General features: G+C 49.7%; 2 protein-coding genes across 2 annotated transcripts in view; both read right to left on the bottom strand.

Moving 5' to 3' along the window:
* Positions 1-1,455: 1,455 nt before the first annotated feature.
* On the bottom strand, positions 1,456-3,221 carry LOC108494734 (transmembrane protein 136-like). Its single transcript, XM_017809555.1, has 2 exons — positions 3,026-3,221; positions 1,456-2,385 (listed from the first exon to the last, which is right to left on the bottom strand). Exons 1-2 carry the CDS (start codon positions 3,219-3,221, stop codon positions 1,847-1,849), a joined length of 735 nt encoding a protein of 244 aa, XP_017665044.1. The 3' UTR covers positions 1,456-1,846.
* Positions 3,222-9,317: 6,096 nt separating this feature from the next.
* The window catches only part of POU2F3 (POU class 2 homeobox 3), a 41,019-nt gene continuing 36,952 nt past the window's right edge, over positions 9,318-13,384 (bottom strand). Inside the window, exons 12-14 of the mRNA XM_017809513.1 lie at positions 12,045-12,111; positions 11,278-11,410; positions 9,318-9,954 (exon numbers count right to left, since the gene is read on the bottom strand). Of these exons, the coding sequence (XP_017665002.1) occupies positions 9,915-9,954; positions 11,278-11,410; positions 12,045-12,111 (240 nt within the window). The 3' untranslated portion in view covers positions 9,318-9,914. The remainder of the gene's footprint in view (positions 9,955-11,277; positions 11,411-12,044; positions 12,112-13,384) is intronic.

Genomic DNA, 13,384 nt, shown 5'->3' with positions numbered 1-13,384 from the left:
GACCTTGTGTCCATCAGGAGCAAACACCTCAGTCCAATGGCCCGTTCTTAAGCTCCCTGCAGTACTGACTCATTGGTTATGGGTCCATTAGTCACAAATCTGAGCTTCATCTGCCTCTCACACCTCAAGCCTGACCTGCAGAGCACATGGCTCAGTCTGAGCTTGTCTCCTCACCAGCTCACTCCTTCCTGAGCTGCACAAACCAGTGGTGGTTTAAGTTCCCTCCAGTCTGTTTGCCTCACTTCCTTAACTTCAGTTGCTTCCTTAAGACCCAGAAAAAAGAACATTACAGCAACCATTTCTTTTAAAAAAGAGAACATAATTTTATTAGAAGTCTCCTGACTCACAGGAGTTTTTGGAAGAGCACAGGGTCCATCCCTCAGGCCCCCAGAGCCAGCCCAGCTGGAGGACAAAGCTCCTGCTTTCCTAAACAGTAACTTGCCTGGATTCACAGCTGCAGTGCTTTCAGTGGACTTGTCAAAAGTGAGGTTATTTCAGGTCATTTTTTTTAATCTCTCCAAACACCTTATTCTAACCCCCAGCCAAGGCTGATATCTGCCCCGAAAAACACCAAAATTAGTGAGATAAGAGGCATGGAGGAGCTGCCTTCCTTCCCACTGCTTTCCTCTGCAGCAGGACTGACACCTCACTCCAGCAACACCCACACAGGCAGTTCCAGGGGCTCTTCAGCTCCATGAAGAACCTCCCCTAAAATCTTGGAAAGCAGTAACCAGCCCTGCTAAGCCTGCAAGCAACACAAGGCCCTTTGTTTCTCAGCTCCAAGCAGGGCTTTTATAGGAGAGTAAATCTCAACTGCAGCCTTAAACAGAGGGAAATTCACATTAAAACCCCAGGGGAAAATGTCAGAACACGACTCTGAGAGGTAAAGAAAACAAGAGAACTAGTCCATGCTCCAAGGCCTGCTGGTGTGGAGCAGATGTTACACTGAGACCTGTCTTGTCATGACTGTCAGCCCTGAAAATAGTCACGTATTTGACTCATTAGCCACGAATTCAGCTTTAGTGGCTTGTAAATGATCCAACCCCAGGACAGAAAGAGCATCCAGGGGGGCTCTTCTCTATCCTCTCTCACCCACAAAAAACCTGATTATCTTTTTTTAAGCAATCCAAGGCCAGGAGAACACCTGCTTATGGAGTTTATTGGCACGAGTCTAATTCCTGACTCTTGTTTGCAAGGGCTTGAGCCAGTCCCAGTGAAGTCACACTGCTCTAAGATCAGTATCTGCTTGAATGCCAGTATTAAAAAAAAAAAAAGGAAATGTACCATTAAAAACAAGGAGATAAAACATTGCCTCACCTCAAGTACCATCACTCCACACACTCAAAGGACAACTCTCCTACACCCCTGAAAGCACTTCAGTCTGGTTCTGAGGCTTTCACTGAGTACTTAGGAAAGCACATTGTCCAAATCCAGGATTACGGAGAGTGAGGCTCAGCAAATCTTTGCCAGGTCACACCCCTACCCAGCCCCACTGGCAGGAAGGTTGGATTTTCCATGTTTGATTTTCTCTGCGCTGTAAAATAATTCTACCTCAGAAACGATGACAGAGCACACGGACTGTGCCGTTGTTGGCTGCAGACTGAGCAGGTCTGGCATTGCCACCCTCCTTGAGGCTGTACCATTGCTGCAGAAGTCAGGGAATCAGTGTCAGGCTCAGATTTCCACTCAAATCCCTCTTTTCCCAGCTTTTCCACGTTCCTCGCGCTGACCCGTCTCCTTCCAGGGGTAGCAAACCAGCGCCAGAGAGTCATTTCAGGAGCTCTTTTGGCAGGAATAAGCTCCAGCAGCCAGGCCCCAAGGCCAGGGGATTGTCCTCCACCACCCATCAATGAGCAACCACGTGTCCATTCACTCTCACAGGTTCATTCCCACTCCTCAGGCGCGTCCAGGGAAGGTGTTTTTTCACCATCTTCCTCCTGACGAAGCGGCAGATTTCAACCATGAACCCCAGGGACACCACGTACATGGCCAGGCCCCCAGCCTTGAGGAGCCAGCTGGGGCGAGGGGCCATCAGCATGGCACACATGATCCAGGCTCCCCCCACGATCCTCAGTGCCAGGAAGAGGAGCACGAAGAGGGAGTCCACCAGCTCTCCCAGGAAGGTGTGGTACCGGCCCGTCTCCCGCAGGAACCAGCGGGCCTGGAGCAGGGGGTTGGTGATCTCGCTGACAAACACGACAGCGTTGACCTCCGTGGCAGATTTGCCCAGCCCCAGCACCAGGGCCATGCCACAGATGCTCAGGGTGTGGTGGAACAGCATCAGGCCCCCCTCTGTCTGGAAATACAGGCACCAGCCCAGGTCGAAGATGAAGTAGCCCAAGGTCAGGGACAGCACGTGGGTCTGGAGAGGTGTGTTTGGTGAACCTGAAATGAAAGATGTACATGAGATAAGCCTTTTTAAGGGTGTTCTACAATATGGAGCAGTACAGGTTGTGAGGTGCCTCTTTCCTCCTTAGTTTCCAGCCTTATCCTCTGGCCACGTGCCAGGCTGGAAGCTGGGATGTCTGGTCCTGCTTTCCCTTCACACCCCGTCCTGCCACACTGCTGCTTTTTTCTTTTTCTCTCACAAGCCTTTTAAAAAGCAGGGATGGACTTCCAGCAGCACAACTATTTGAGATTTAATGATAGAAAACATCAAACAAAACGCTGCAGAGACAAATGTCAGGAGTTATTACACCCTTAAAGATGTGGAAGCACTTAGTCTGTTCTCAACATTGCTACATCTGATGCTGCAATAAACTCAAGCTGCCAAGCTGAACACTTTTAATGTAAACCAAATAAATCAAAATAAAAAAAAAAAGAAAAAAAAAAGAACGAAAAGATGAACAGTAAGAAGTGATAAAGGCAGGGGAATTCAACAAAATCCTCCCCCAAACACCCCAAAACCACCCATAAGAGGAGAGCAAAAGCAAAAGAGGGAGGGCAAAACCCCTTCTTCCACCTGTGACAGAACCCCAGGTGAGCACAGGGCATGACAAGGACGTGGGTGAGACTCCAAACGCACCTGCGTGGGTCAGAGGCCAGGGGCCGGCCAGGAGGGCGGTGTAACCCGAGAGGCAGGTGACAACGAGCCCGTGCAGGAGGGTGACCAGGCGGCAGCTCCACTCGGAGGAGCGGCGCTTGTTCCAGCGGCACAGGCAGAGGTACAGACACAGCCAGGTGAGGAAGCTGCAGGTCACCTCCAGAGCGATGGGAACCATCCTGCTGGACACAGGGGGAGAGCGTCAGGAGGGCAGCAACACCCCTGGGTTCATCTCCACCACCCACCTCGGGGTCCTCCCCGGCACATTCATGGAAACCCCGGAGAGGGGAATACAACCAAACAACCAACCAAACCCCAAAACGCGAGCAAAACGGTCCAACCCAGAGCCTTGTCCCCCTCCCCTGAGCACGGCGCTCTCCCGAGCCCCCCTGTAGCAGCAAATGGCCAAAACCACGGGCTCAGCCCTCCCGGTACCAAAGCGCCCCTGCCCGCCCCGACAACCCCTCTCCCTCGAGGACCAGGACACGCAGGGGGACCAGACCCCATCCCCAGCACGGCACAGGGCAGGGGTTCCCCGACAGCCCGGGACCCCCCCGGTCCTTACCCCGGTCCTTACCCCGGTCCGGACGCTGCCGCCGCCCCGCCGGCACTGGCCCCTCTCCGGCTCTGCTCGCCCGGCACCTGCAGCTCCGGGGCTGTCCGGGCTGGGAGGCGGTGCCGCCACACGCGGAGCTTTTTATCTGCCCTGCCCCGCCCTGCCCCGCCCTGCCCCGGCCGGGCCCCCGCGGGCTCCCCGGAGGATGCTCCCCCTGCATCCCCGCTCGCTCTGCTCCACTTTTACCCACCCCGGAGGCGAACGGGCTGCGAGCCCCGGGGCTGGGAGAGAGCCGAGCTGCCGGGCAGGGCGGGGAGGGGAGGGGGAACGGGGCGAGGGAAACAGGGACAAGCGTTTGGTACCTCCGGCCAGCCCCAGCCCTGCCGGCTGCGGCGCTCCCGGAGAGCCCCCAGTCCTCACTTGGGCTGGATGTTTTCCTCTGTGACGGAGGAGGATAAAGCTGAGAATAAAACCGGATCAGGCTGATGTCTCTCTCTCTTTTTTTTTTTTTCCCCTCTTAAGTGTCCTGGAGTCCTCTTTCAACTTTTGTACCAGTTTTGAGAACAGAGGCAGGCAGGGACCAGCTTTGTGTCGTCCTGATTGCAGGGAGGGGAGGCTGAGACGGGAGTGGGCGAGTTTGGGACAGCTCGGGGCCGAGCTGGGGAGTGGTGCTGGACGCACGATTAACAGAGAGATGTGACACAGAACACGCCGAACAGGATGAGTGAGTGAGGAGCTGAGCCCAGCAGAGGCAGGAGTGAGTAACCAGGGGAGGGCTATGCTTCCTCCAAGCCCTCACAGCCAACTCACACAGAGTCATTTCTGTTTACTCAAGGTACTGTAAAAATTGAGGTTGTGTGTCCCAAACAAGCCAAACCTTCCCTACATCCAGAGCTCCACGCTGGGAGTGAAACCAACCCCTCAGAGCCCCCACCTGTGGTCACTGAGATCATCGTATGTGCTGCACTCCAGAGGATGTTTCTCTGTGTCACACACTAAAATATTCTCCTTCTTGGATCATAGGCTATAGGTTGCTCTTATATTTGAGCTAAAACTCCCTGATTTTTGCCTCCTTTCCTGGCATTTTGGCCCCTGCTCTGAAGCAAACCCATGGGCTGTGCAGGCAGGGACCCCCAGCACAGAGAAAGGGGCTCCCCTGCAGCTGAAGCACCAGTCCCTGCTGGCTCTGTAAAGCTGAGCCTGAATTTAAGGTGAGCTGTTGTATTGGAGCATCAGGATCTCTGCTGATTCCACCAGGATGGTAAGGCCCAAGGCTGGGGGCATCAGGAACCATGAGAGCACTTCACAGGGCCATTTGGACACACAGAAATGCTCCAAGTCTCCCTTCAGGCCACGGGGAAACCCGGGAAGGAGCAGGAACAGAGCCCAGTTCTCCCAGCTTGCACTCACTGTCCTCACAGGTGGAAAGCAGAGGCAGAAATAAATCAATGAACAATAAAAGAAATCAAATTGTTAATTTTCCAGCCCTTCCCAGCCCTGCCTGACCTTGGGCACTGCTAAACATCACGGATGTCCCAGGTACCCCACCTCCTGCCTGGTCTGCACATGGCTGAGAGCTCTGGGGTTGTTACAAAAAAAACCACCCTTGACTTCAGTCATTACTAGGAGTGTAATTCCTGTGTGCACTCCAGTGTCTGCCAGCACAGAGGAAAGCTGGGAATATTTGTCCTTTTGATATTCTGAGGATGCCAGCTGTCTCTGGATGAGAAAAGCAGGAATTCCACAGACAGACCATAACCTCCAAACTCCAGTTTGATTTTGGAGCTGTGGGGTCTGGCTTGTGAGTGACTGGATCACACATAAAAATAAAAGATGAGTGGATTTGCACCCCTTATACTCACAGGTGATAGGGATGGGACCCCCAGAGGTGTTTTTAGAGGTGTTTTAGGCAGGGACTCAGCTGAGAGTCAGCTCTTTACTCCCTCCTGGGGTTCATGTCACTGAGTCCCAGTGGTGGAGGAGCCCTTTTGCTTGGAGGAGAGTGGGGACAGAGAGCTTGGGGACTGCTCAGGCACAAGAGCAGCCTTGGTGGCAGCTCAGGTTGCTCAAGAAGGTCACCTGAGTTCTGACAGCACATCTTGGGAGCAACTGCTCCCTGCATTGCTTGGCTGTGGCTGTGGGAGGGGACTCTCACTCTTGGAAAGCTGGAATTTCCTGCTCTGTTTATTTTGATGCTCCTGTGAGACTGGAAGTGTTCCTAGATGACAGGGGGATGAAGATATTTCTCTTCCAGCTGGAGCTTTGTTTTTTTTTTTTTTTGTGAAGCAAACAAGCTGCTGGTGTTTGTTTTCCCATCCAGGCCCAGTTTATCAATAAATCCGGGAGATTTGTCGTTGTGTTTATAAACTTTGTGGGGGAAGATCAACTCTCGTGGTGTGTTTGCACAACACCTGGCACAGCTTGGCTTTGATCTCACAGCAATACTAATGTGCACACACCGTTATTCAGCACTTAATACACTGGCAATTTCCCTCCCAGCTTTCAGGAATAATGTTCCAAAATCTGTGCAGTGCTGCTTTTTGGGGGGAGAAAATTACTTAGAGGAATTTGTGAAAATTTAATGGAATAGTCCTTGTCAGTTAAGAGCCAGATTTTATCTCAATGTATCTTCTCTATGCTATAAGAACACATAAATATATATTATATATAAAATATATATGTCATATATATAATATATATTGTAAATAACTGCCTTAACAGCTTTTATTTTTGGTCTCTTTTGATCAAGAGCCTCACAAACCTCCGGGAGCCTTTACCAAGTGTTTAAATGAACTGACTCCGAAGTCAGGAACCAAGTTACAGCTCAGCTACCAGGTACAGGATTAATGCAGGAATTACTGGGTAAAATTTGCAGGAAAGGGTTATCAAGGCAATCAGAATGGTAACTTCTGAGCTTTTAAATAATTGCTTATGATCTATGAAATAACTCCAGGTTTTCACAATAGAAAGTAGAGTTTTGCTGTTTAATAAATGCCTTCTATGAGGGCTGGCAGGAAAACCAGCTGGAATGCTGAGCATTCCTGAACTCTGCTGCTTAGCACAAACTGAGGCCTGGGAGAAGGAAAGGATTATCACCACCACTGCCTGACAGGGATTAAGTCTTTGTCCAAGGTCATGCAGGAAGTAAAACCATCGAGGCAGAGCATCCCAAAGGGGCAGGTCAGGGGTTTAAATTTGTTCTTCCTATCTGCTGATCTTTAAATATTGATATTTATAGGCAAAATTAATTTGAAAAAAAAAAAAAGAAAAACAAAGTTAAAAGAGTGGAATTGTCTCAGCCATGTGCCATCCTGGGATCCAGTTGTTCCCATCATGTATTTATTTTAAGAAGGCCTATATTTTAGGAGGGAGAGGCTGGAGCAAGGCCCCTTCATGCCACTTGAGCATCTTTTTCAGATGGATCTGGCTTTGAATAAGGATTGGAAAATTATTGCTTAAAAAGCTGGCAGCTCCTTTAGGGGTCTTTATAATCACAGAGCCTCAGGCAGCCACTCCTCTTCTCCATCCCTGGCCAGGGCAGTTGGGTTAAAATCCAAATCCCTTTGACTTTATTCGTGGAGTTGCAGCCCACTCGGTGAACATTCCCATGGGAATTGCTTCTCAGCAGGAGAGCAGCTCTGGAAAAGGTTCTTTTGGACAACACCAAGAAAACACTGGCATGGTTTAGTCATTAAATGAGATTTCTGCTGATTTGTTCATTCCTGCTTCTCCAACCCTCCACCACCCCAGCACAGACCCCTCAGTCTCACCCCGGTTTCACTCATCTGCTGATGTGAAAATTCATCAGGAAGAAGACTTTAAAATGTGGCATAAATATAGTATAGTTTTGAATTCTTTCCCCAGGAACAAGGATACCCCATCCCTGGAAGTGTCCAAGGCCAGGCTGGACGGGGCTTGGAGCAATCTGGGCTGGTGGGAGGTGTCCTTGCCCGTGGCAGGGGTGGAATGGGATGATCTCTTGTGTGGAGGAGAATTTTTTTCCCCCTCAAAGATCCCGTAATTAAAGCACACCAGTGAAAAATCTGCCACGTTTAATTCCTGTCACCCTGACCTGCTGAAGACAGTTCTCCCTGTTAGACACAGTCAGAACCTCCAGGAATCTCCCAAGAAAAGCCACCCACCCACCTGCCCCAAACCTGTGACAGCTCAGCTCGGGAGCAATTACATCCCAATAATTCATTTCACCTTCCTAAATACAACTGGAAAAGCAACAGAGAACAAGGCTTGAAAATGGACCCTCCAAGCATGTAAGGAAATTTAATTAATGGCAGAAAGAAGGGCCATAGCAATCAGGAGAGTTGGATTAATACTACCCAGCTACAGTTCTGGCTTTCCCAACATAAAATGTCATTTTTAATCACAAGAGATTTTTTTTTTTTTGGAGAAAAAAAAAAAGTTTCATTTAATTTTAACATTTCCACTGAAAAACAGAGATGATGAAAGTGGTTTAGTTAGAGGTAAATGAGTAGTGGGGGGAATCCAGAAAACAGAAATACAGTTTGTCCATTTTTTGTGTCAGAACGTTTTTTTAAAAACTTGTTTTAGTACTGAAAAAAAAAAAATATATATTTTTAAAGAAATGTTACCTGATCTTTTCCAGTCCTCATTATAATCAGTGTCTGCTGCTATAGCAAAACCTCACTCAAAGCAACAAATTCTATGTACAACGTGCATGGAGGGCCCAACATTTTGTGTGAAAGCAGCTGATAAATTCTTTAAGGTCCACAGACCCCCTAATTCATCACACAGGACTGGATGAGTCGGGTAAGAAAGAAGGGATCAAATCCCCAGTAGTGACAAAGGATCATTTTTTACTTAAAAAAAAAAAAAAGCTCATATTTACCTAAAAAAAGCCATCAGAAAAAAAAAAATAGTACTACTCAAAAATGTCTATTTACAGTCTGTGACTCAGATACTCATTTACTTTAGTTCCACTGAATTAATGACTTGTACCCGTTTGTCCTGCCCAGGAATTCGTATGACTCGAGCCTACTTTTAAGAAAATTAAAGTTTGCAAAGTAACCCCGATTTTCCTGGGGATAGGCTGTGAAAGTGGATGTTTCCTAAGCTTTAGGATCCCGTGGAATTCCGAACACACCAACCTCAAGGTTCCCACCTGAGCAATAACAACGTGTCCTCCCAGGAGCAGGAAAGCAGAGAACAGACTCAGGAAAGAGCAGAACACCTCAACTCCAAAAGAGGTTGGGTTTGGTATCAGGGAAAACCCAAAGAATGAGTAAAAGAAAAAAAAATAAAAATAAAACAAAAAGGGGAATGTCAAGACTCATCCTTGTCCCACCAAATCAACACAAACTGCTTTTAGGAAGAATTTCACCTGAGGTTTCCAACAGGATCTGGGAGCAATAACAAGACCTGGACACAAAATTTTGCAAAAGACCATTTTTTTTTGTTTGTTTCATTTTGACTTTTTTTTTTGTTTGTTTGTTTTTTAAAAGGAAAAAAAAATAAGAAGCCTCTAAAATAATTAATTAAAAAAAAAAAGGGGAGGAGGGAAATGAAAAAAAAAAGGGGGGAATGAAAAAAGGGGGGAATAAAAAAAAGGGGGGAAATGAAAAAAGGAGGGATAAAAAAGGGGGAATGAAAAAAAGGGGGATAAAAAAGGAGGATAAAAAAAGGGGGGATAAAAAAGGAGGGATAAAAAAAGGGGGGGATAAAAAAAAGGGGGATGAAAAATTAAAGGGGAGGGGAATGAAAAGAAAAAAGCACCTTTGGAAAGAGCAGAATGGCTCAAAGCAAAGCAAGTTTGGAAGTGGATAAAGCCCAGTTGGCCTTGGAAATCTGTGGCAAATCAAGGCTGCCGTGTGGACACGGGGCTGGGGTGAAATGAAGTGGGTCCCCTCGGCTCAGTTTGGGGTTCGTGGGGTGTGTGCGTGACAGCAACAGCAGGAGAGCCCCTCCTCGGGGGAGGGTTTAGGGGCAAGAAAGGAGAGTCCTGACACAAGAAATCCTTCCAGGTTAGAGCCTGCCAGGCGATCCCAGCGAGGATGCAGAGGCTTTGCAAGCAGAGGGCAGTGTGTGACATGCGGGCAGGGCTAAGCAAGGGCTCGGGCGTGGAGGGAACGTTCGTGGGGCCGGGAATCCTCGGGGAAAATCGGCTGCAGTTTGAGTCCCCGGAGAGCTCCGCTGCTCCAAGGGTTCCCTCGGACAAGACCTTCGCGTGGCAGCACTTGGAAGGCACTGGAAGGCCGGATGTTGCCCCAGGAATTATTCCTAGAGGAGCCGGTCCATGGCTCGGAGCCGGGGCTCCGTTGACACGCGGTGGAAGGGGGGCTCTCAGTGGAGGTAGGTAGGTTGGTTCCATCGGTACCAGGATCTGTTTGCAACACAGGGAACAAGAGCCACAGTTGGTGACGCTTCCCCCTTGAAATAAAAATCGTTATCACCCCATTCATGGCCTTCCTTCCCTTGGCAGACGCTCCTACAGCAACCCCCTGACTTTCTAGGCAAGATCTTCATGATTCCACGTGCTACCTGGCTGTTGGACCTGCCCCGTGTAAAAGGAGGTCTGATCCATGGCACAGGCTGATCCATGACTCAAATCCCACGCCCTGCTCCCTTTCCTTCCTCACACACCATCCCTGGTGTGACGGGGCAGAAGCTACAAGTGCAGAGAGCCCTGAGCAGCCCAGGCATCCTCAGTGAATTAACCAGGAGGGCTCTGAGCCCGTGTCTGGCTCGATGCTTTTGCAGCATCGAAAGGCAGGGCAGAGGGAAAAAAACCCCCAAAACTCTGTTCTGCCACTGTGAAAGAGTCACTCACAGCACAGCTCTCTGGGTGGCACTGCAGGAGAGAAAATTGGCTGTGGAGGGGATTGTCCAAGCAGAAACAGCAAAATAAGCCTTTCTCTGCTTCCTCCATGCAAAGGGTTAGGTTAGGACAGTCCTTCTGGCTGGTTTATCTATTCAGTTTGATTTATTTTTTCCCTTTTTTTAATCCAGCACAGCTTTTCAGGCAGAACTTGATTTGTTATTTGTTTTCAAGCAGAAAAAGAGCCATATCCCTACAATCATGGAATAGCCTGTTGGCAGGGACTCTCAAGGATCATCCAGTCCAACTCCTGGCCCTGCCTAGGACACCCCAACAATCCGACTCTGTGCCTGAGTGCGTTGTCCAAACCCTCCTGGAGCTCTGGCAGCCTTGGGGCTGTGCCCACTGCCCTGGGGAGCCTGGTCAGTGCCCAACCACCCTCTGGGGGAAGAACCTTTTCCTGAGATCCAACTTAAACCTCCCCTGACACAACTCCAGCCTTTCCCTGGGGTCCTGTCCCTGCTCACCCAGAGCAGAGGTCGGAGCTGCCCCTTGTCAGGAGCTGCAGCCCCCTGAGCTCTGCCCTCAGTCTCCTCTTTTCCAGGCTGAACAAGCCAAGTGCCCTCAGCCACTCCTCATATGACCCCTCCAGACCCTTCACCATCTTCACAGCCTCCTTTGGACACTCCCTAACAGCTTTATACCTTTCTTATTTTGTGGCTGCCGAGATACTCCAGGTTAGAGGTGAAGCTTCACATCAGGACGTGCCACCACGTAGCTCCAGCTGCTGGAGTCTCCAAGGGCTTGCATGTTCCTCCCTGAGATCCCACTGCTTCCCTCCCCAGCCTCCCAGTGCCCTGGTGAGCTGTGGGGCCCCCTCTGCCTTACCCTGAAGAGTTGAAACCAGAAGAGTTCATGGCAGCTTTGGAGTTGCTCTGGGCTGTGCCGGGGCTGCTGGCATGGAGGGCACTGCCAGGGGACGAGGGCCTGCTGGAGTTCCCTGGGGAACACGATGATGTTACTGTGTGTGAGAAAGCACAGTAAGACTGGGCTCTCCTCCTCCTGCCCAGGACAGCCCAAGCCCAGACATTCCCACCATATCCTGTCCCCATCCTGTTGTCCCTCTGATTCCCTGCCTGCCCTGCAGGGGCTGTGCCCCAGCCATGGGGAAAGTGGGGGACCCCAGGACTGCTCCCTGGGGCCCTTGGTTTCTATTCCTATTCCTATTTCCACTCCTATTCCTATTTCCACTCCTATTCCTATTTCCACTCCTATTCCTATTTCCACTCCTATTTTTCCTCCTATTCCCATTTCTCACTTCTCAAAGGAGATCTGACACTCTGACCCACCCCCAGGCCCTCCCCTTGCTTGGCTCCTATGTGTGTCTGGCTCCCAAACAAAGCACCCCACTAAAATTTGCCCAGGATTATCCTGGGAATGTCTTTAACCTGGGAATGTCTTTATCCCAGCCAAGAGAAAGCCTCAGCTGTTCTTGTCCCGGGCACACCAGTTATATGGGGACACTTTCCCTGGCCAAACCCAAGGGTCTTATGAAGAGTGTCCTGCAAATGTGACCCCAAAATCAAGCAGTCAGGGAGCAAGGGCAGAGGGAGGAGGGAAGGAAGGCGGAGTGGGACAGGATTCCCAAGGCTTACCAGTCCCAGGCATGGTGCTGTGCACTGGATTGACAGAGAGGGGCCCCAAGGACCCTGAGGTAGAGACCTGGGGAGAGACAGAAGCAAACAGTGTTTGGCACTGAGTGTATAAATCCCATAATGCCACCCCTTTCACATTCCCTTTGGAGTGTGCTGGCTCCCAGGCACACTTATCACCGACATCATGGATATTTCTATTCCCACTCCGGTGCAGAAGCACCATTCCCATACCCAGGGCCACAAAAAGAAACCAGAATTAGTTTTACACATCGCTGGCACCTTCTACATCCATCTGAACTCATGGACCAGCCTTGGAAAAGCCTGGAATGATCCAAAGCAAGCCAAATTTTCTGGAAGTCCCAAGATCCTGTTGCAGGAGCCGCTGCCCTTTGGATGTTCTGTCTGACACTTCCCAACTCCCTCTGGTCCTGGGCACAAATAATCCCGTGTCCTTGAGGGAGCTGTGGATGGGTGGGAATTCTCGGGTGACAGGAATTTGGGAGCTGCAATCCCAGCAGGCCTGGGGCATTTGTTGTTCAGTTTGATACCGGAGGCAGCTCAGGGTGGCTGATGAGCAAAGGGCTCATCACAGGGAAACAGGGAGATTATTCACCCCAGCTGCAGCTTTGAGCATCCACGGCTTGCAAGCAGCGCTTTGTGCGTGTGAGCTCAGCCCAAACGTGTTGGGCAACAAGTGGCCAAACTCCTTGGGATGTTTTCCTGCCTTCCGAGGGATAATTCCAAAGCCCAGAAGATTTCAAGATAAAAGTGTCGCCGGTGAATACAGACTCTCCCTTCCTCTCACAGCACTCACAGCGCTGGAGGGAGGTTCCTGCCACCTTTAAATGTCGAAGCAACCAAGCAACCACTAAATTAACCAGCAGAAATGCAACAGTAGCTCGTTATCCGCCGACAGTGGATTACAAGGACACAGCTTTCAACAGCTCTCACAACATTTCCCTCGTCTTTTCCCCATCCTCCCTGGCAGTGAAAATACACTTGCCAGAATGTGAATGTACCACATGAGAGAGGGACAATCAGCACTAATTGTGTCCCGTGTTCCTGCACAGATGTAAAACAACAGACTGATGTATAAACAGTTACCATTTTGCTTCAAGAGTTAACAACTAAATTGATAGGAGTGGATGTAATTCCCGAACTCTGGAATGCTGATATCTCCTCCATTAACTTTGGAAAGGTTTTCCTTACCGGTCTCATGGAGGAAAGCTTTGGGATAGCATTCCTATTTAAATAAATGATCCTACAATTAAACTAAACTGTTCCTTCTGGGAAACTTGCATTTTCTTTCTACTGTTTTCAACAATAGAATAAAAAAATAA

This window comes from Lepidothrix coronata, unplaced genomic scaffold (genome assembly GCF_001604755.1).
Source record: "Lepidothrix coronata isolate B3197 unplaced genomic scaffold, Lepidothrix_coronata-1.0 Scaffold27, whole genome shotgun sequence".
Classification (NCBI taxonomy): Eukaryota; Metazoa; Chordata; class Aves; order Passeriformes; family Pipridae; genus Lepidothrix; species Lepidothrix coronata.
This window is presented reverse-complemented; position numbering and strand designations above follow the sequence as displayed.

What these genes read in the sequence shown, in the direction of transcription:
- LOC108494734 (XM_017809555.1), bottom strand. Translation starts at nt 3,221, where the DNA reads ATGGTTCCCATCGCTCTGGAGGTGACCTGCAGCTTCCTCACCTGGCTG. An exon ending in CTGGCCTCTGACCCACGCAG is followed by an intron (nt 2,386 to 3,025) that starts GTGCGTTTGGAG and finishes CTTTCATTTCAG; the next exon opens with GTTCACCAAACACACCTCTC.